Source organism: Notamacropus eugenii, chromosome 3, assembly GCF_028372415.1.
Source record: "Notamacropus eugenii isolate mMacEug1 chromosome 3, mMacEug1.pri_v2, whole genome shotgun sequence".
Classification (NCBI taxonomy): domain Eukaryota; kingdom Metazoa; phylum Chordata; class Mammalia; order Diprotodontia; family Macropodidae; genus Notamacropus; species Notamacropus eugenii.
In genome coordinates, this window is record NC_092874.1 from 249409059 (window position 1) to 249432171 (window position 23113).

The window sequence follows — 23113 nt, forward strand, 5'->3', positions numbered from 1 at the left end:
ATCTGTGGCTTCCACAAAACTCCCCCAAAATTCCCATTTAATGTCTTATGCCCATGATACCAAAACCATGATGGGGTAAGTCTTGATGTGGAAGGGATAATTGTATATGTTGTTTCCTTAGATGTGATGGCCTTTTTTTTTTTTTTTTGCTTCTGTTCTTTCCTCCACAGGCTGATGGAAATGCCTTATGCTTACCAGTGCTGTGCATTTGGGGCTTGTGAAAACCTCCACAAAATTTCTAATCAGTGGAATAAAGGTGACAACAGTAGTATTGATGAATTTCACAAGAAAGATGTTGGAATGCTGCATTTCCAAGGTAAGACCAGCTCCCATCCCACTCACAGAACAACAGGGATAAAAAGAATTTTGAAAATTTGCCTAGTCCACCTCTTTATCACCGCCCCCCCCCCCCCAAGTCCATCCCTAAACTACACTATTTTTTTAAAATGTCTTGGGAACCTATTCTAATATTTACTCCTTGCTGTAGGGGAATTCTTCACATTTAGCTTAAATCCTTCTGGCTAAAAAGTAGTTTTATCTTCAGTGTAGATTACAAAGAGGCCTCTCATAAAAGATTTCCACAGACATTAAAAAGGACCCTCTCCAGGTGGATTCTGTTTACTTTACCTTTCTTGAACATGCTTTCATCATTTGTTTTGACCGTCTGTCTCCTACAGACAGGGCTAGCCGGGAAAAATTTCTGATGTCTCAGTAGTACCACAGAAACTTGCCATCTCTATTTCTAAATCAGCTGATTAAAAAACAACCTACCTCCACTCTCCTACACAAACATGAACAGCAGGAAATGAGATAATGTCTGTAATGAAGGACCTGGTGTTCCTTGATGAAAGACATTAATTAAATTGAAGGCAACGTACCTCACACCATACCTGTGGTAACTAAGAGAAGCTGAAGGCACCAACTACTTTCCCTTACAACTATAGCCTTGCATGTTAGTACAAACTCCAAAATTCCTGGTTTTTACATTTCAAGGCTTTCAATATTACTTCTGATTCACAAGCAGTCTGTAGAATTCAGTCTGTCTGGAGGTGATTGATGTTTTTGCTCCTACGGTCATTACACCATTTTACTCGCTAGCTTTTTCATCCTAAAATATGGATTCCCTTTTTTCTCAGAAGGGCATCATTTGGAGACAGTCATCTAATTTTTAATGAATCCAACTGAAAAAATTACAAGGCTCATTTCTGTGCCATTAATAGTACTGGGCCACTGGATTTCCAATTTTGTGGGCTATAAACCTAAGCAACAAAAATTTAAAGGTACATTTAACTCACCATAAACGTACTACCCCAAAGTACTGCTATATGCTACTCTGGGCACAACTGGAATTTTGTGATTGTTTCTGGGAACAAAATTTTAGTAAGGACATTGAAAAACTGTGGGAAGTCCAGAGACAAGTGACTAGGATGGTCAGAGTCCTTGTGATCATGCCAGGTATAAAGCTGAAGAAAATAGGCATGTTAAGAATTAGAGAAAATAAGATTTGTGGGAGCGAGATGATAACTATCTTCAAAGATTATAATGTAGAGGCAATTAGATGAACTCTGCTTGGCATGATCACAAAGGACAGAACTAGGAACTAAGAGTGGAAAGTGCAATGAGGCAAATGTAGCATTTTTCATGTTAAAGTCAAAGACCTTTGAAAGACTTAAGCTCTTTCCTCTGAGATTAGCTCCAATTTACCCTATATATATATATATATATATCTCCCATTAGAATGGGAGCTTTTTAAGGACAAAAGACCGTTTTTGCCTTTCCTTGTGCACTCTAGCATAGTGCCTAGCATTTGATAAATATTTGTTAATTGTTGATTCATTAAATTCAGTAACCACTTATTCAACTAGGGTCTACTGTGTTTAAATTAATTTTGCCAGTCATTGGGGAATAAAAAAGGCAAAAGTAAAAAGCAGTCTCTTTATGAGGAGCTTATATCCCAGTGGAGGATACAACATAAATGTATAAGTAAACACAAGGTAATAGAGGAGGAAGAAAACAACATCGAGACGAATCAAGAAAAGAATGACTCATACTAGCTGATGTTTATTTAGTACCTATTACATGCCAGGAGCTGTGCTAAGCACTTTAGAATTAATTATCTCCTTTGATCCTCACAACAGCCTTGTGAGGTAAATGCTATTATTAATCCCATTTTACAGTTGAGGAAACTGAGGCAGTGACTTGCCCAGAGTTACACAGCTAGTAAGTGTCTGAGACCAGCTTTGAATTTGGGTCTTCCCAATTCTAGACCTGGCACTCTATCCACCGTGCCAACTAGCTCTATCCCATAGGATACCTTTGAGGCAGACAGAGGTTAGGTGACTTATCCAGGGTCACACAGCTAGGACGCGTCCAAGACTGGATTTGAACTTGAGTTTTCCTGACTCCAGGCTCAGTGCTGCCTAGCTGCCACTTTATAGCAGAGAGAAAGAGTTGGATTTAAAGAAGGAAAATATGAATTTGGATCATAACTCAGACATTCACTTGTTGAGTGACCCTAGGCAAGTCATTTGATCTCTCTGAACCTCAGTTTCCTCATCTGTAAAATGAGGGGGTTGGACTCAATGACCTTTAAGTCCCAGAGTAGCTATAAATCTATGACCCTATGAAGTCAAGACTAGAGAAGGAAGGAAGGAAGGAAAAGAGAGAGGAGAGAGAGAGAGAGAGAGAGAGACAGAGACAGAGACAGAGACAGAGACAGAGAGAGTCTGACTTTCTAATCTCTTACCACTGATTTATTATCTGATACTAGATTATATCATATGCACGTATGACTTAAAATAAACTGCTTTTAAAAATCAGCTACTATGCAAATAAAGGCAGATGGGTGGCACATTGGTTAGAGAGCTGGTCCAAGAGTGAGGAAAACCTCAGTTCAAATCCTTTCTGAGGTATTTGCTGGGCAAGTCACTTAATCTATCTGCCTCAGTTTCTTCATCTGTAAAATGGGGATAATAATAACACTTACCACCAAGGGTTGTTGTGCAGATAAAATGAGATAATATTTATGAAATTCTTAGATTTCTAGAAGGGGATAGGAAGAAGAGGGCATAAGATAATTCATGCCTCAACTCCCCATGATCCTGTCCCCCAAAAAAAGGGTTGCTCAATTAAATTCTCAGGGACTTCTCACCCATACAGATGAACGTGATTTAGAGGACTTCCTTCTTGACTTTGAAGAAGACACAAAAGTCCATCATTTAGTACAATGTTCACCACCTCCAGGTAAGAAATTTACAGGAACTTGACTCTGAAATATTTTTTATAGATAAGAACCATAGTTGGTCCCCAAAATTAACTTCAGAACTTCTACTTTGGGATTGGATCCTGGCAAGGTCATATTGTGGAATCCAATGACATTTTAGTGTCAATATGTTGGGGCAGTAAAATCTGGAGATTCGCTGAGTCTCATCACAATTCCTCTTCTTGGTTTCCATTTCTGTATTCAAATTCTAGGTGTCTATCCCTCAGTGCCAAAGGAGATGATTTTTACCTGGACATTTTTGTAAATTCAAGTAGTAAGGAATCTTTTGATGCAGGTTAACAGTGACTCAGTAGTTGATCATATAAAAAGATAAGCATTTTTAAAAGATAATTGCAACCAAACATTAAAATAATTGTTGATATGTATTTGTGCACACCACTATACACAGTTATTAGACAATAAATATTTTTAAGACATGTAAGTCAATTTTCCAAATATCTGCTTGTCCATTAAGTATGAATTACTAAGTACATAAGGAAAGAATATTGATCGTGTTGGATTTGGACTCAGAAAGACTTAAGATCAAATCCAGACTCAAATGCTTATTATGTGTGTGACCCCAGGCAAACCACTTTAGTTCTATCTGTCTCAGTTTCCCCATCTGTAAAATGGGAATAATAATAACCCCTACCTCCCAGGGTTGTTACAAGAATAAAATGAGTTAATATTCAGAAAGTGTTTCTCAAACCTTAGAGCACTATGTAAATACTATTATTAAATATTATTATTATTCATTCCTGTGAGTAAAATGGACTGCTAAAAAGATAAACACTAGGCATTTGGTATTTGTTTACAACACTGATGGTGATACATTAAAAAACTATTTTGCTCCTCTCTCCAGAGCATCAAATGTTACGTAGGTTTTATATGCTACAGACTTCCTCTTTACTTGTAGCTTACTTTTTATATAAGGAAACATTGGCCTGGGATGATTAGTTCTCCAACCATCAAACCTTTTTTTTAAAGTATGTTTTTATTTATTTCATTAAATATTTCCCAAGCACATGTCACAATTTTTCATTAAAACATTTATTTTTTTTAAATTTTGAGTTCCAAATTCTCTCCCTCCCTCCTCCTTGAGAAGGAAATTTGATATAAATTACACATGTATGTGAAGTCATGAAATACATATTTCCATATTAGCCATATTACAAAAGGAAACAGAAAAAAATTGTTTTCTTTTTAAAGTAAGCTTCAATCTGTATTCAGAGCTCATCAATTCTCTTTGGAGGAAGACAGCATATTTTATCACGAGTCCTTGGAAATTGTCTTGGATCATTTGTTCATCAGAATAGCTAAGTCTTTCACAGTTGATCATCCTTACAATATTGCTCTTATATGTATAATGTTCTCCAATGTTCTGTTCACTTTGCATGAGTTCAACCGTCAAACTTCTTGAAGACAGAGGTGTGGGTGTAGAAGTGTGGGTGTAGCACTAGACAAAGATTCTGGGAATTTGTATTTTAGTCCTGATATATATATATATATATATATACAGAGAGAGAGAGGTATACATATATATGACTTAAAAATCTCAAATTTCTCTGCTTTTCTCTATCTCTCTCTTGCCATTTCAGGGCCCTTCAAACCATGTGAACATCTATTTGGTAGCTGGTTAATCCGAATAGGAGTGTGGACCATTGCGTTTTTGGCTTTTATTTGTAATGCTTTGGTGACCTCAACAATCTTCAGATCTCCACTGTATATTTCCTCTATAAAGCTTTTAATTGGATTGATAGCAGTGGTAAACACCCTAATGGGTGTCTCCAGTGGTGTCTTGGCTAGTGTCGATGCATTAACTTTTGGAAGCTTTGCCCAATATGGTGCATGGTGGGAGAGTGGAATAGGTTGCCAAATCACTGGTTTTCTGTCCATTTTTGCTTCAGAGACATCTGTTTTCCTACTTACACTGGCAGCCCTTGAACGTGGGTTCTCTGTAAAATGTTCTGCAAAATTTGAAACCAAAGCATCTCTTTCCAGCCTGAAAGCGATAGTTCTGCTTTGCTTTCTGTTGGCCCTGACCATCGCTACAGTTCCCCTGCTCAGTGGCAGTGAATATGGTGCGTCTCCCCTCTGCTTGCCCCTGCCTTTTGGAGAACCCAGTACTACCAGTTATATGGTAGCTCTGGTCTTACTGAACTCCCTTTGCTTCCTTGTGATGACCATCACATATACTAAACTCTACTGCAGTTTGGAAAAAGGAGAACTAGAAAATATTTGGGACTGTGCAATGGTGAAGCACGTAGCTCTGTTACTCTTCACCAATTGCATCCTTTATTGTCCTGTTGCTTTCTTGTCCTTTTCCTCTCTGCTAAACCTCACATTCATCAGTCCTGAAGTAATTAAGTTTATTCTCTTGGTGATTGTCCCTCTCCCTGCTTGTCTCAACCCCCTTCTCTACATTCTCTTCAACCCAAATTTTAAGGAAGACATGGGGAACTTCCGAAAGCAAACATTCTTATGGAAAAGAACAAAACACCCAAGTCTGATCTCTATCAACTCAGAAGATGTGGAGAAACGATCCTGTGATTCAACCCAAGCTTTGGTCACCTTTACTAGTGGCAACAGCTCTTATGACCTGACATCTTGTTCAAAAGGGCCACCATGTTATCCAATGACAGAAAGTCGTCGTCTTTCATCTGTGACATTTGTTCCTTGTCTCTAATGTGAGTTGTAAGATATAAGGAGAAAATGTTTACAAAATTTTCAAACCCCAGAGAGGAAGATGGGTGGTGTAGTTGGTGGGACAGGGGTACAGCGTTCTTGATATCTGTTCCATGCACCTGAGAAGTGGTACCTTAAAAAAAAGTTGACTAGAACATTGATTCTTTTTTAAAAATCCCCCCTCAACAAGCGTGAAAAAAAATTGCAAACTCACTGACATTCAGGATCATAAATGAACTGAAGGCATTTCATAGTGCCAATTTGATTGTTTTTATCAATAATTGATTTCTTTTACCAGTACAACACAAATAGAAGAATTAAATGTTCTTCAAGGATTCACCATAATTTTAATCTACTTCTCCCTCCATTCATCCACAGAGAGTTTTAAAAGAAGACAGTAATCCACAAAGTAGGTTCCATAAGTTCTAAAATTCTTTAAAGGGTGGTTGAAGTGGGTTGGAGAAAAGAAATCAAAAATCATCTTTTTTACTAAGCATAAGATATGACAAAGAGTATTCTGATTCTCTAGATTTATGCATAGAGAGTTTTGTCTCCCTTCCATCTTTTCTATCTATGACAGGCCTCTTTCAGATCACTAATCTGCCTGGCCTGAGAGTGAAAGCTGTTATTAGCATACTCATATTTGGAGGGTATTTTATACATAATCCTATTTGCTGTTTCAGACACTAGAATCTGGTCTAAAAGTCAGTTCATCCTCCAGTACAATAGAACTGTACAAACATTTCTAAGGCTAAATGAACTCGAATTATTATCAAGAAAATAAGGGGAAAATGGTTTCCGACTGGCTCATTCATCTTTAATGCCCTGGTGCCCAAATCTGGGGTTTCAGGATCTAAGTTCATTGCCGGCAATGGACATCCATAGAAATGACAGCAAATAGATTTGGGGGGCTTGGGGTGGGAGGATGCTTTTAGCTAAAGACGATAGCAGTCAGGTGTTTTGAGTTCACAGGCATGGTGGAAAGGTGATCTACTATAGCAGAGACATCTATTAAATCAGTCTACATGAGAATCTCAAATTTACTAACTCTAAAAGCTATGGCAATAAGACAACATGAAGCTAGAGAATGAGTCCTGACACCCCTTTGGTTCCATGAATACAAGATCCCTTTCCTTAGCTTGATTTTTAGCTGCATTCCATCTCGGCTGCACTGCTTGATGTCAGTGGCATTCTCTCCCCACTTTTCCATATTTAATACATGTGTAAAATGTTTCGAGAAGCAAAATAATAAAACACGGGAAGTTAAAAGATTAATTCATAGCTTCTTTTATCAGAATGTTATTGGTCTACCAGGCATCCAAAACAAATAGCTATTGGGTGGGTTTATTTTTATAAGCATGTTTGAAATATTTTGATCAGATGTTTTAATTTGGAATTGAAAAAATGCATTTATGAGATTTTTTATAAGATGTGTAAATATAGAACTGTATTTATTATTACAATATGATACAATAATCATAAGGGATACAACAGTAAACCATGTACAGTTGCAGCCTCCTACTTAGATATTCATTTCCTGCTCAATTATTTTTCTAAATTTATTATATGTATGTAATATATGTAAATGTGTAGTGCCTGTAAATAAGTTACACACTTGCTTTTCTATTGGTATAAGAAATAAAACGAATTTGTAATAAAATGTGAGACTGAAAGCCAAGAGCATTTCAGCTTTATCATGGACCACAAAAGCAGATGTACAGTCTCTTATTTATTGGTGTTTAAGTGTGGTTGCTATGAACAGTGTTATCTCACACCAAGCCAAGTGGAAATTGGAAACCCCAGTGCTGTGGGTAGTTAGGACATAACTTGTGAAATAAGCCTTTCACAGAATCAAAATTGAAATATCTTTGCCATCTTTTAGAATGTTGCTGCTGAAGTTGCTGTTGATGTGACTGTTGTTTAATTATGGTTCATAAATCACTCTATCATTAGGTTATTGAAAGTCATCATTATAGGCAATGGTTGACTTTTTGTAGCCAGGACCTTCCCAGGTCCTAAGATGTTTTAACAATGAGAGAGGGGGAAAAAAGACCCACAATTAAAAACACAAGGCTAAATGACAAATAAGACTAATAAAGACTCAACATGTTCAGCCAGAGTACTTCTGTAAATTCTTCCTTTCAAGCAGTTTCATTATGTGACCATGGTAAGGCCAAAGCATGAGGGCATATGATTCTCCAGGCCCATGGCAGGAAAAAAACACTCTGTTCTCTTTCAAATTCCTGTTAGCCAAGAAATTAAGGAATATAATGATCTCCCAGAAGCAAACAAGTCAGAAATCCCTGAGGGCCTAGTCTTCATTTATCAAGCTCAAAGAAGCTAGCCCTGTAGGCTACCAGCCAAAAAAAAAAATCCCTCAGTAGTGATTTCGTCCTCTGACATAATAAAGCAGCTCCATTACACCAGAGAAAAATGATGATTTTTGTATCTGGCTTAGCGTTATCACCAGAATCAATACTTGTTTACTGAGCAGTGAACTTACCCATCTTGTCAGTCTCATTTGGGGACAAGCCACATTTCAACTTGATCCTATTGACAGACACCCAAAGTGATCTCATATAACTTGGCTTGTCTTCCATTAAAACAAAGTTTTGTTTTGTTTTGTTTTCCTTCAGATTTATGGAATCACTGGATCTCTTGAGTTGAAATGTGCCTCTGAGGCCTTCCAATCCAATCAATATTTGAACAAAAGTCCCCTCTCACTTTTTTTTTTTACAACATCCCCAATTAGCAGTCATCTACTCTCTTTGAAATTTTCCATTGATAAGTACTCAATGAGGCAATCCATTCCACTTTTGGACTCCATTTTTCCTTACACTAAGAGTAACTCTGGCTCACTTCAGCTTCTACAATATTGCTAATAGTTGGGTCATCCAGAAAGAACAAATTTAATCCCTTTTCTACATGAAAGTCGTTCAAATACTTGGAGACAGCTCTCATGTCCTCCCTAAGTCTTTGTTCTCTGCCCCTCTTAACCCAATGACTAACTGTAAAACAGCTGTCATCCTCTGCAGTATGTAGGTTCCAACAAATGCTCTAAAATGAAGCATTTAAATTATGATGTTTTCATAAATGCTGGCAAATATGTCACAAAACAATCTTTTTTCTAATGTGGAAAAGCGTGACTAGGTTGAAAAAAAAATCAGTGTTTTAACTCAGGTCAATAAAATCCGTGTTCAAGTCCTGTCTCTGACACTTCCTCCTCTTGGTTATATGACAATGGGGAAGTCAATTAACCTCTCTGAGTCTCAGTTTCCTCATCTGTAAAAGAGGATAGACATGGCACCTACCTTGTAAGGCTATGTCAAAGCTCAAATGTGATAGTATTAATTAAAGTGCTTGGCAAATTTGAAAATGCTAAATAAATTTCAATTATTTGTTATTATTGGATCATAGATTTAGAGCAAGTAGGAATCTTAGAGATCATCTAATCGAATCTCATCATATTACAAATAAGGCAGCTAGGACCCAGCCAAGTTAAGTGACAGCAGACTCAAGGTCACACAGTGCCAGAAGAAAGATGTGAAACTGGGTCCTGCAACTCAAAATCCTTGGTACAGCTGGGTGGGATTTGAACACAGTCCTTCATTGACTCCAAGCTCAACTTCCTATTCACTATATCTCAGTATTTTCTCTTCATATACTTACCTACTTTCAGTAATCAACATCTATTGGGCTTCTAAATTCTTCAGCTTCCCTTCTCAATCAGTTTGCCTCTTGCCCCTCAAAATATATATAGCAGCTGATAAGACAAACCCCAAAATAAAACACAGATTAATTTCCTTGAAAAACAAAGACTGTTTATAATTTGTGAGGAATTTTTGGCATAAATTTCTGGCACAAAACAAATATGTAAATCTTATCAAGGAAGGGGCCTATAAATTAAGAAAATACTTTTAACGCTTGCCCTTAAATATTCAAATACAAGTTATCAAACAAAGAAGATGGAATCAGTTTATATAAGTACCCCTCCTGGTCATACTGAATTGATACCAGGTCCCTTAGACTAACAGGAAACAAAGGAAAGCAAGAAAGAAAGGAAGGAAAAGAAGGAAGGAAGGAAGGAAAGAAGGAAGGAAGGAAGGAAGGAAGAAAAAATATCTAAATAAAGGAATGAATAAATAAGAAGCAAGAAAAAGAGAGCAGGTACCTTGCAAGCCCAGGAAAGAAAGAGGAGAGGTGTGTGGGGTTTAACCTTTCCTCAAAAAAAAGGGGGAGGCTGTAGAGTACTTTTAGCCTCCAGGACCCAAAGGAATGAAGGGACTGCTTCAGGGGATGTCAGAAAGAAGAGTGAAAAAGGAAGATCAGAAAAACTACTTTCTAGGGCAGGAGAGGAAAACAGTGGAGGAATAAAGACCCTACTGAAATCCTACTGAAGAGAGGAAAACAAGTGTGGAAGGTTTTTAGCTGTTCCAACCACAGGCCTATAACGCAAAGAGAAAGTGTCTACGTGAATTTGCTCTTTAATGTTGCATTTTTAATTTGCAATTGAGTCAAGAGCTAGACTGAAAATTAATAAAGTCCAACCAAAATAATCTTCACATTCTTGGATTTTACACAGAAAGTAGATGCAAGATAGTACACTGAAAATTACAGATGCTCCAGTTACAACTAGCTTACATAACTTCAAGAAAATCTTTTCATCTAGGGAGTATAGATCTGAGGTGGTGTAACAATTCTCATGTTGTCTGGTCTTTGGTGAGGTTTTAGCTTCTGACGTTTTTAGCTAACTTTGACATAATGCTTACTATGGACCAGGTGCTATGCTAAGCACTCTGCAATTATTATCTCATTTGATCCTTATAATAACCCTGGAAGGCAGGTACTATTATGATCCTTATTTTACAGAAGAGGAAACTGAGGCAGACAGCGATTAAACGACTTGCCCGGGAACCCATAGCTAATAAATGTCTGAGGCCACATTGGAACTCAGGACTTCCTGACTTCAGGTCTGGCACTCTATCCACTGCACCACCTGGCTGCCCAGTTCCTTGAAAGTAGGGACTTTCATATTTTGCCTTTGTGTTCTCAATGCAGAGCACGGTTTCTGGCCCATAGTAGTTTTGTAATACATATAATAATAACTAGCTAGCATTTACATAGGGCTTTAAGGTTTATAAAGCATTTGCAGATGTTTGCTTATTTTATTTGCACAGCACCCCTGGAAGGCAGGTGCTTATCATTATCCTCATTTTACAGACAAGGAAACTGAGGTATAAAAAGGTGAAGTGAATTGCTCAGACTCACACAACTAGTAATTGTCTGCAGTCAGATTTGAACTTTCCCTTAAACTCTCCTACAACAAAAAATTGAGGGAAAGAAAAAGAATCCCTTGTTACAAATAAGCATCATCAAGTTAATCAGTCAATAAAGACTTAAGTGCCTACTGTGTTCCAGGCACTGTACAAAGCACTAGGGATACAAAGAAAAGTAAAAAAATAGCCCCTGCCCTCAAGGAGCTAATAGTCTAGTAGGGGGACAACAGTCAAAGAACTATGTACAAACAAGCTATACACAGGATAAATGGAAAATAATCAACAGAATTAATGGGGGACCTTCCTACAGAAGGTGGGATTTGAATTGGGATCCAAAGCCAAGGAAGCCAGGAGGCCGACATGAGAGGGGAGAGCATTCTAACCATACAGGACAGTCAGTCAAAATACCCAGAGTAAAGAGATGGAGTGTCTTGTTCAAGGAACAGTAAGGAGGCCAATGTCACCGGGTTAAAGAGTACCTAACGGTGACTAAGGTGTAAGATTGGGAGTTGGGTTATGAAGAACTTTGAGCAAAAAACAGATTTACTATTTGATCCTAGGGAGTCACTGGGATTTATTAAGAGGGATGACATGGTCAGAACTGCACTTTAAAAAGATTCCTTTGACAGGTAAGTAGAGAAGGACTGGAGTGGGCAAAGACTTGAGGCAAGCTGACCCACCAGAAGGCTATTTCAAAAGTCTAGATGTGAGGAGATGAAGGCTGACCCAAGGTATCAGAGGAAAGTTATATCAAAGTCAGGGTATCAGAAGGGCAACTAGGTGGTGTGGTGGATAGAGTGCAGAAGCAGGAGACCTTAGACACTTACTGGCTGTGTGACCTTGGGCAAGTCACTTAACCCTGTTTGCCTCAACTTCCACATCTGTAAAATGACCTGGAGAAGAAAACATCAACCACTCTAGTAATTTTACCAATAAAACCCCAAATGGGGTCATGAAGAGTTAGAAATAATTGTACAATAACAACAGCAGTATCAGAGGAGAGAAGGAGGAGTATGTGAGACATGTTACTAAAGTAAAACTGGAAATAGATTGGATATAGGGGCTGGGAAAGAGCTAATAGTCCACAATTACACCTAGTTTGTGAGCCTGGATGACAAGGAGTATGGTAATGCTTTCAACAGTAATAGAGAATTTAGGAAGGGGAAGGGGTATCTGCATGGGGATGGGGGGAAGAGATGAGTTCAATTTTGGACACAAATTGAAGATGTCTACTGGACATTGAGTTTGAGATGTATAATAGACAGTTGGAGATGTGAGACTGGAGGACTAGAAAGGTTACTAACTAAAGGACAGCAAAGAGGTTAGGGCTGAATTAGTAGATATGAGATTCATCAGCATAGAGATAATAATTTAATTCTTGGGAATTAAGGAGATCACCACATGAAACAGTGTAGAGTGAGAAGGGTACCAGGATGGAGCTTTATGGGATACCCACAGATAGTGGGCATGACCAAAAGTATATGTCTATTTCTGCACCTTGAGGTGTAGGTGGGTAAGCAATAGGCTTATCCTTTGGAGATATGGCTGATTATTGCACTAATCAGAATTCCTAAGTCTTTCAAAGCTGTTTTTCCTTATAATGTTGTTGACCCTGTATAATTTTTCTCCTAATTCTGCTCACATAATTATACATCAGTAAGTACAAATCTTCCCATGTTTTGCTGGAACCATTTCTTTTTCCTTCCATTTCTTCTGGCACAATGGTATTCTATTACATTGATTATCACCTGAAAAAAGATTAGCAGAAGACAAGACTGGTGAAGAGTCTACTGGCAGTAACCTTGACACTTTGAGTAAAGTGAATTTCATGCTAAGTAAAATAAAGAATAATGTTAATCAAAGCAATGACCACCATTCAGCAGTAATCAGGGCAAAAACCTCCTACTCCTTAAAGAACTCATTGTTTGCCAAGAATTCAAATTATCAAAAGGAGCCAGGAAAACTCATCATTAAATAATTTGGGAAATGCATCCGAATACAGCACACTTCATTAGAATTTTTCTGGACTCTCTTGGAATATGTCAATTTCAGGAACATTAACAAACAGAAATGAAGATGTGACTTGAGCTTCAGTATAAGTGGTCTAGTGCTTGAAAAGAAGAAACTAAGCAAAGTTTTGTTCACAAAGAAGGTTTTCATAATTCAATGATCTTAAAACCATAATTCTCTAATTCTAACTTTATGATGGAATTGAAAAACAGTGGTGGTTCAGATTAGGCTGATGTTTTACATCAATCAGTCTGAGAGGTAGAGCTATCAATTTCCAGCAAAGAATTAGAAGCAAGCTCAACCTGAGGACTGAAAGTAGGGGTTAGGCCAGGGAAAGTAGATGATTTTCCAACTCTTCTTGAGACAGGTCTTCATGGTACAACTTTATTACTTGGTTTACAGTATTGGAAATTCTCAGATTAGATTACATCCATATAAAAACATAAGTACAAAAACACATTCCAAAGTCAACTACAAATGATCTGAACAGCATCCATACCACTATATCACACACACACACACACACACACACACACACACACACACACACAGTAAAAGCATGTGAATAATTCCAGATTTTTCTAGTTCAGTTCATCCTATATAACTATATATAACTATAAAAATTAAATAAAGCTAAGAATGAAAAATATGGAACCCAGAATATTTAGTATATAAAATAGTTTATTTCCATTTTAAGGATTTATTTTTTTTATGACTGCTACATATTTACTAAAAATCTAAATTCTGTTCTTCAGGTGGAGGAAAGATGTTCAATTAACATTTATGACCAAATCTGACTAGCCCACTTAGCAGTTCATCTGATGTGATAAACCACCATGGAAGTCAATAAGTAACCAAAGGGATATTATCCACATAAACAAACATTGTGCTTTCTCTGGTCTTTTTTTTTTTTTAACAAGAGCAGAATTAAGGGTTAGAAGGGAGCTTTGATCTTAGGTAGGGCAAGTACCATTGTTTCTTATTAACAAAACTTTCCCAATGGAAGAATGAGAATTCCTGATATGCTGTTTTGTTAGGATAATTAGAAAAAGACTGTGCAGATCTGTCTGCCCACTAAAATCTCTGGTGCCCTTCTGCTTTCAAGTCACTCATTTTTTTTTCAACTGGAAAACTTAGTAAGGAGGAAGAGTTGAAATGTTTTCCATGCTTGCCAAAAGAGCCTAATCCTGAGAACACTGGATATGGACAACAGTTATCCTTCACAGCCAACCTTTGCAATGTATGAGGAATTTGTTTTGTTTAATTTTTGGAGGGGCATGGGGTTGGATAAGAAACAGATGACTGCACCTTAAACAATAATAAAAATAATAGCTAGCATTGATGTAGCACTTTAAAGTTCTCAAAGTTTTACATATCTTAATTGATCATCACAAACACCCCTTTTGAGTTAGATGATCATCTCTTTCAGCTTTCTCAACCATCTCTGAAGAAGTTACTCCTCCATACCTCCAAAAAACTTTTCAATAGCCTCATAAGGCTGATAAACTGTCCTCAGTCTCTTCATCTATAAAATGGAAAGGGTGGGATTAAATACCTTGGAAACAGGAGTTTTCTATACCAATGAAATCACAGGTCCAGTTCCTATTCCTACCTACACAGATATTACATGTATGGATATTACACATGGATATTACAAATACACTCAGATACTCAATAGGGCTTGTGATCTCATCCATTTTCCTCCAACCATGCAAGTCAAAAAACATCCATGCTTGCCTATCCTGTATAACTTTCTTCCATGTTCTCCCAAAAGTTCACCAAAGTGAGTCCACCAAAAGATAACAGGCTTTCCTGTCTTTTTTTCCCAATGATGCAAGGTTCCCTGTGGAGCATTGTGGCCAAACACATGTTATCCCTTGCTTGTGCCACACAAGATAATGTATTATCATCATGTCAATTTTGACTAAGGAAACCACTCATCTAAGTTATTCGGATTCTCAAATTGAGTCCTCCTTGATTTTTCCCTCTCCCTCATTTCTCTAGCCAATCCCTATCCAGTCAAGTGGTTTTCCAAGGTCATAGAAGAGGTGGAATTTGAACCCAGGTCATCTGACTTAAAATCCATTGCTCTTTCCATTTTACCATAATTTGAGTTGTATTCTCTGAAGCCAAGGAGGATACTGTAACATCTCTTCAATGTGAGGGTCCCTCACATATATAGTCCTCACATTTCCTTCCAAGGCTTTTCAGATGAAAATTAAACATCTCCAATTTATAGAACTATAGAATCTCATCATTAGATGGAACTTCAGAGGCCATTGGATCCTGAATAGAGATTGGTTCTACAATATATCTGATAAGTGTCCATTACACTCTCTATGACCTTCCCTGATCCAGAATTCACTCTTCCTAAGGTGGCTCATCCCACTTTTGGAATGTGATCCAATTGTTAAAAAGCTTTTCCTTATATGAAACCTAAATCTTCAACTTGTACTCATTTCTTCTAGTTGAGTTAAATCTTCTCTTCTACAGGCTCAGTATCCCTCATTCCTTCAACTGAATCTTCTATTAGATGGTTTCTAGTCCCTTCACTACCTATAAATCCCCACATACATACACACTAGACACCATCCACTTTTTCATTGTCCTTCCTAAAATATGTCCATCAGAAATCTAGAGGGCATCTGACCAAGATAGAGTACAGTGGGGACTTAATTTGCCAACTTGTTTTTGAGTAGACCTTTTCAAAATGAAAAGCTGGATTTTTTTTGTGGTCTTTAGCATTTTTCACAAACCTCAACTCCTAATAGAAAGAGGCTTCAATTTAGATTCAAGAGAAACCTAGATTCCTCTCCTGGGTCAGACACTAGTTGTATGAGTGAATTTGAATAAACCATAAGTTAGACCAGGACATTTCCCTGAGTCATCAAAATTTAAAGGCTGTGCTTTGTCCCCTGGCATGTGCAGGTTCTGTGCTTCTTAATCTTTTTCTGCCCCACCTACCTTAATGTCTATGGTACAACCTCCCTTAATCATCACCCATATGAGGACATAGAACATAAGGCCACTGCCAGTAAATACACTGAGCCCATGATCCATATATACCAATCCACACACCCCCACCCCATCCTCCACAGTCATATCACAATAATATCCTCTCCTGGGATCCAGTAGCATGTAAGCCCCCATTAGGTCATTTTGCTGGAATTTGGAAGTGAATGAGACTGTCTCTGGGGTAGATTATCTAGATTAGGGATTATCTGCACTCATTGCTCCTTTTCCAAACTGCCTGCCTTTGGACTATTTCATTGTTTTCCTAGCACTTTGTCACAGGGAGACTAGAGACTCAAGGAGTTGAAATTTCAATTATTCTATCCTGTCATTTTTGGAGCAGATCCAATAAAAATCAGGAAACATGCTCCTAATGAATATTTAGAATGAGTTTATTAAACTGTCTTGCATTAGCAATGCTTTCTCCGTGCCTAAGCCTCTGCTACTTATTACCTGGGTGTGCTATATGGGACAATGGAAAAAGCACTGGCTAGAGTGAGAGATCCTAAGTCCCAATCCTGACTCTGATGCCTACCCATTTGTGTGATTGTAACAAAGAGTCACATAACCTAAATGGGCTTCCATTCCCTCATCTGCAAAATGGAGTAGGACTAAATGACCTCTAAGATCCCTTCCAACTTGAGAACTATGATCTTAGGATAACTAAAAGTGGATTAAATATAACTAATCTTGAGTCCTGGTTCTCAAAGAGTAAGTAGCTTTCTCCCTAAATTTCAACACAAACTAAGATCAGTTAAGATGCTGTTAACCACGATTTCTGAGGACTAAGTGCTGAGGAGAATGGTTTTCCCAGCACTCCCCTCTGGAGCCCACTGATCCTTGGCAATCTATAACCCTAATGCCAAACCTATGCATTTATTCTTTTGCCTCAGGTGGTGAAAAACACCCAAGAGTAACTTGGAATGGCCTACTGAACCTAAATTGGAGTCGGCCAGTTCTTATTTGTATTTTCCCAATTATGAATCAGTGCTGGAGGCTTGGCCATGGCTATGGGCATGTGTTCTTTATCAACTCAGAATAATGAAATTATATCCCTGAGAAGCATGTTAAGGTTTTGCTACATCCCTCTGCATTCATGAGGGGTTTTCAAAAAGGTTTCCCAAACCAATCTCAGAAATAGCATTACATAGGAATTCTGTTTTTCTAAGCATTTTCCATCTGTTCTCTTATCTGAACCTTACAACATCCTCACAAGGTAGATAGGGTAGGACAGGGACAAGGATTGGATCTGTGGATTCACTAAGATAAGGAATTCCTAAAAACTCTCTCTATGAATTTAAGAGTTCTTTGCAATTTAAGGTCTTAGAGCTGCCTAGAACACAGAGAGGATAAATGAATAGTCTAGAATCACCAAGACAGTGTCTATCTCAGGCAGGATTTTAACCTAGGACTTTCCCAGTTCTTTCCCAGCTGCCTATTGGGATAGTTATCATTATCCCAATCTTAGAAATTTGGACAACTACACTTGAGTGACTTGTTAAGGTCACATCTTATGATGGAAGGAGGTCTAGCACTGATATCTGCTATCAGACTAGGATTTCTTCATATTCCCCATCTTCCTTTTTCTTCTTGTCTGGACTTTCTGTTCAACTAGCACAGAAAAACCAGATCTGTATTCAGGCAGACTCATAAACTTGGTAATATGATGTGCTAGGCTGAGTGTTTGTTTTGGCTGCACTATGAGATATATGACACATCCCTTTAAAAGCATACAATTTGCTGTGCTGTCCTCTCCCCACCATGTCTTCCTAATTGATCTGGACCACCTACAGTAGGCTGACCATTAGCTGTCACCACTTCACTTCCATAGGGGACTATTTCACAAAGTAAGAACCCATGGAGAAACCATGCAATGGGATGATCACAAAAGGAAACAAACTATTTTTAACCTCACTTTTGATCATGGCTAAGCTAAGAGAAAAGAAAAGAAAAAAATCTGTCAAAAAGCCGTTGAACTACTGCTTATGAAAGATATTCTTGAAGAAAGGGTGTAAGTAGAATTATATTTTTATATGTCTACTTGATTTTGCATTTTACAGACATTGATTCACACAAGAGAACCCTCAATGAGTGACTCATTTGGATGGACTCCAAAAGTCATTGTATCAGCTTGCACAAAATAATTAAAACACCAATGTTATTCTGCTGTATTTGTGGGGTACCCTTCCCTGCTATACACAAACAAATTGTTGGCTTCTATGTACAGTAAGAGGTTTTTAGTCTGGAAAAAAAAAACCTGTCTGATATCTCTGCCAAGGTCATATCTCAGCTAAGGCCAATATGAATTGACTCTAGAAGCCACATGCTCTGGGATTTATGCTCCCTTGATCAAACCAGGAAGTACATGCTCCCAAGCCTGAGCAAATATTTTTGTTCTCCAACTCAAGTATTTTGTTCTTGGCATTACATAGTTCCGAGCTGATTGCAAACATTTCTGGTATTTGGGGTAAAATATATCCTTGGGGGTGGTGGGGAGAGGAGGGAAAAAGCAATTTGAATCACTCCTCTGATCATCTCTGGATAGTGTTCTTCTAAGTAGTAGGAAAAATCAACATGACTCCCCCGTGGAATAATACTACTTTATGTTTTGTTAGCATTTGTTTCCTCTGAGTATTCTGGATCACACGTGGTTACCTGTGAAACTCTAAGAATCTGACACTTCTGAGATATGGTCACGGAGATTTTTGGAGATACTATTCCAATCAGATCTTCCACATACATTTACATGCCCATGTTGAAGATTTTTATGTTTGCAGCACAGGAAGCTGAAGGTTTCAAGTCTAAGTGGACCTTCCAATAGCTAGGTTCATGTATCTATGATACACAAGGGAAGTCATCTTCATGATTGCCTTCAAAATCATTCAGTTTCATGTTTATGCCCTTGAAAAATGTATATAAATCTTCTCCAGGTCTCTTCTGATAGAAATATTAAATTGCATAGTCCAAGATTTAATTTGGTTTCTCTTGGGAAGGGGGTTCACATCAAAGAACAAAACAATTTCCCCAAATTGTGAAATGGGGACACCTTCCCACTACACATCTCAAAGATGCTGAGAGACTGTTATCAACAGCTTACTCTTTGATCCTGGGACACTGGTCTCCTAGCTTTTCTTTAAACAAGAACCTCCATCTCTCAGCTCTAGGAATTTTGCTGACTGGTCTCAGTCCCTGGAATGCTCTTCCTCTTCATCTCTGTCTTCCTCCAAGTCCCAGCTAAAATCTCATTTTCTACAGGAAACCTTTTCCAATGCCTCTTAATGTTGATTATTTCCTATTTATACATACGTAGTTTGTTGGCACAGAGCTATTTACATGTTGTCTCCCCAAATAGATTGTGAGATCCTCGAGGGCAGAGAATGTCTTCTGCCTTTCTTTGTATACTCAGGCACAGAGTAGGGGCTTAATAAATGCTTATTGACTGACTAAAATTCTAAAATACCCAACCCACTTCCCACCCCAAAGACCACCTTCTCAATTCTGAAGTTTTGCTCTTACCAGTATTGTTAACAACCAACAAACCAGGCAGCAGCATATTTCAGGAATTCTGTCCAGCAGCAACATAACTCAAAAGATCAAAGTATATTGGGGGGGGGGGGAGGGTAGGTGTTGAATTCTTAGGTATTCTGGTATCTTCTGCAAACCTATTTGAAATAAAGGGCCCCTTGATCTGTTCTCCTACCACCTAATTTTTTTTTTTTTTTAGCAAGTGTCAAGTGTCTGAGGTCAGATCACATCCTCTAAATTCCAGGGCCGATGCTCTATCCACTACATTACCTAGCTAAATTTTTAAAAGAAAAGCCAAATGAATTACAGGTGGAGATAGATAGCAGTACTATAGTAGTGGGGGATTTTAATCTTCCACTCAGAACTAGATCAGTCTAATAAAAAAATAAATAAGAAATCAAGGAAGTAAATAGAATTTTAGATAAGCTAGGTATGATACATATCTGAGGAGAACTGAGTGGGAATAGAAATGAAATAAAAGACCCAGATGCCTGTGACTAGTAGAGTTACATCACTTGTATCAAGTCAGTTGTATGGCTACAGTTAGGACAGCTAAGAAGAGGAAATTAACCAAAGGTCATGATAGTTAACATTTATACAGAATGTCCCAAAAGTCTTTTTTTGTTGTTATTTTATTATCCAAACATCTAACTCTAGTTTTAAGCTATTAAAAATTTAAACTAGACTAAGACTTTTGGGACAGTTTTAAAGTTTATAAAGCACTTTAGCTAATCAATTAGGATTTATTAAGCACTTGTGCTAAGTGTTGGGGATACAAAAGCAAAAAAAAAATTCCATAAATAGTCCCTGTTGTGAAGGAGTTCATACTCAGAAAGTGATCTCAGATGGAAGACGCTATGATTAAGGAAGACTGGGAAAGGCTTCTTTCAGAAGGTAAAACTTTAGCTGAGACTTGAAGAGAGATAGAGAAGCCAAGGGATGAAGATGAGGAAGGAGAGCATTCCAGGTACTGGGGACAACCCATGGAAGTGCTCAGTCAGAATATGAAGTATTATGCTAGAGTAATAATAGCAAAGAGGCCCATGACACTGGATTGTATAGTACATGGAATAAGAGAACTTCTAAATAAACATATATATATTATCTATAATTACTGGAGGTGATAGTTTATTGACTGGGGGCGGGGGGAGTGTTATGATCAGACCTGAGCTTTAGGAAGATCAATTTGACAGCTGAATGGAAGATTTTATATACTCCAGCAAGCTGCTAAAGCTGAGACAGATTAATTTGCCCAGGGTCACACAGCTGGTGTCTGAGACAGGATTCAATCTTAGGTCCTTCCATTCTCAAATCCTGTATTCTCTTTACTATGCCACAAGATGCTTCTAGTCCCTCTGCTTCCAGGAAAAGTTTTTGCTCAAATTATTGGCATACTTGAGATGCTAAATGGTTACTTTCCCTCCACCTACTCATCATGCTACCTACCCTCCAGCCATCAATCTCAACTATCACTCCTCCCCAAAAGCAACCATGGATGTGCCCCAGAACCCTGGAACCTTGTATTCCGCTAAATAGGTCTTATCATATTCATTACAAGGACTTCTCACTTCCAAGCCTTCTCCTCTCCATCTCCCTCCCCCACCCACCCCACAGACTTTCTAACTCCTCTTTATGTGTTGTCTTTTTTTTTAAAATGCAAAGTCTTTGAGTCTTGAGATATTTGTCTTCGTATCTCCAGTGCTTAGCACAGCTCCTACAAGAAGTTAATACTTTACTTTTCTATCTTGACTGGGAATCAAAGAACACCACAGTCTCCAAAGAATCAAAATTGCCAATGAAGGACAGGCAAAAATACTGAAACGTTTTCATTACCAATGATGAATTGTGTGGCACTGTACAATAAAAATAAACAATAACATATAAATAATAAATAAAACATTAATAATAAAAGACATCTAGACTTGCCATCAGAAGAGGGGGTGTGCCAATCATTGAACAAGAATGACAGATAAAATGGAGTGCAACAATGCTAACTACAGAAGGTTAGGACACCTAAAGACCTCAGGGATGTTATGAAAATCCCTTGAAGAAAATTTACAAAAGGGCATGGACAAGAATCACACAGGATGAGAAGATATGGGAAGATTACCACCTGCACCATAGGAGGGATCAATGAGATCACAAATCTCTTGATATTGACATACTGAAGACTAAATATGTTCCATAGAACTGATCCTGACTTTAAAAGTCAGAAAAGTTCACTTTTCTCATCCTCTCATTATCTTTTGATTTCTGGTGTGCATTCGTTCTTCATTGCCAAAAAAGACCATGCCATCACAGAAATAGTGACATGACTTGTACTTGACTTTGTTTTGAGTGAGGGAGGGCTGTGCGGGTCACCAGCCTCACTTCTCCTCTAGAGCCATCTGAATCCAGTGACCAGATATTCATCAGGATGACTGGAGATGACCCAGGATGAGGCAAGTGGGGTTAAGTGACTTGCCCAAGGTCACACAGCTAGTGAGTATCAAGTGTCTGAGGTGAGATTCAAGCTCAGGTCCTCCTGACTTCTGCACTGGTGCTCTATCCACAGCACCACCTAGCTGCCCCATGTGGGGGTAAGGGTACAAAGGAAAAGGGAAAGATCAAAGAAAGCACAAACTTTAAATATGGGTAACTGAGTGAATGGTAGTGCTGCTAAAAAAGGAAGGGATAGTCAGAAGGGGAGAAGAGCTAAGGAAAAAGACTTAATGTTGGACATCTTGATTTTGAGAAACCAATAGAGTTGTCCTATAAATATGCAATGAAAGTTTATATCTCAGGAGGTCAAGATAAGAGATACAGATTTGGGAGTCATCTGGGCAGAAATAATAGTAAAAACCATCGAAGTGGATGAAATTGCAGAAACACCATAGAAAAATGGAATGAGGATAACATGGAACACCACACCACCATTGAGGGATTAGGGCAACAGAGAGATTGGAGAGATAGAATTGAGAGAGTGTAGTGTTTTAGAAATCAAGGGAGAAATCATCTAAAAGGGAAAGGTAGTCAGCACCCAAAGCTCTAGAGGTCAAGGAAAATATGAACTGAAAAAGGCTTTAGGATGAAGTGATAAAGCTATCAGTCAACTTTGAAAATCATCTCAGTATAGGTGGGTGATAAGGAGGCAGAGGCAACAGTGGATGAGGAAGAAATAACTTTAGTGAAAACGCAATAAAAATGAAAATAGTAACTGGATGAGGAAAAAGGGTGGAGCAGAGGCTTTTTAAGATTGTGGAATGAGAGTTGGAGCTATGTGACCCTGGGCAAGTCACTTAACCTTGTTTGCTTCAATTTCCTCATCTGTAAAATGAACCGATGAAAGAAATGGTAAACCACT

General features: G+C 38.1%; 1 protein-coding gene across 2 annotated transcripts in view; it reads left to right on the plus strand.

Annotated features, from left to right (window-relative positions):
- LGR5 (leucine rich repeat containing G protein-coupled receptor 5) overlaps positions 1–7656 on the plus strand; it is a 196891-nt gene extending 189235 nt beyond the window's left edge. For both annotated transcript variants that reach the window (XM_072655379.1, XM_072655380.1), the window contains exons 16-18: positions 171–316; positions 3160–3243; positions 4861–7656. In XM_072655379.1, coding sequence (XP_072511480.1) covers positions 171–316; positions 3160–3243; positions 4861–5948 — 1318 coding nt within the window. In that variant the 3' untranslated portion in view covers positions 5949–7656. The remainder of the gene's footprint in view (positions 1–170; positions 317–3159; positions 3244–4860) is intronic.
- Positions 7657–23113: the final 15457 nt, after the last annotated feature.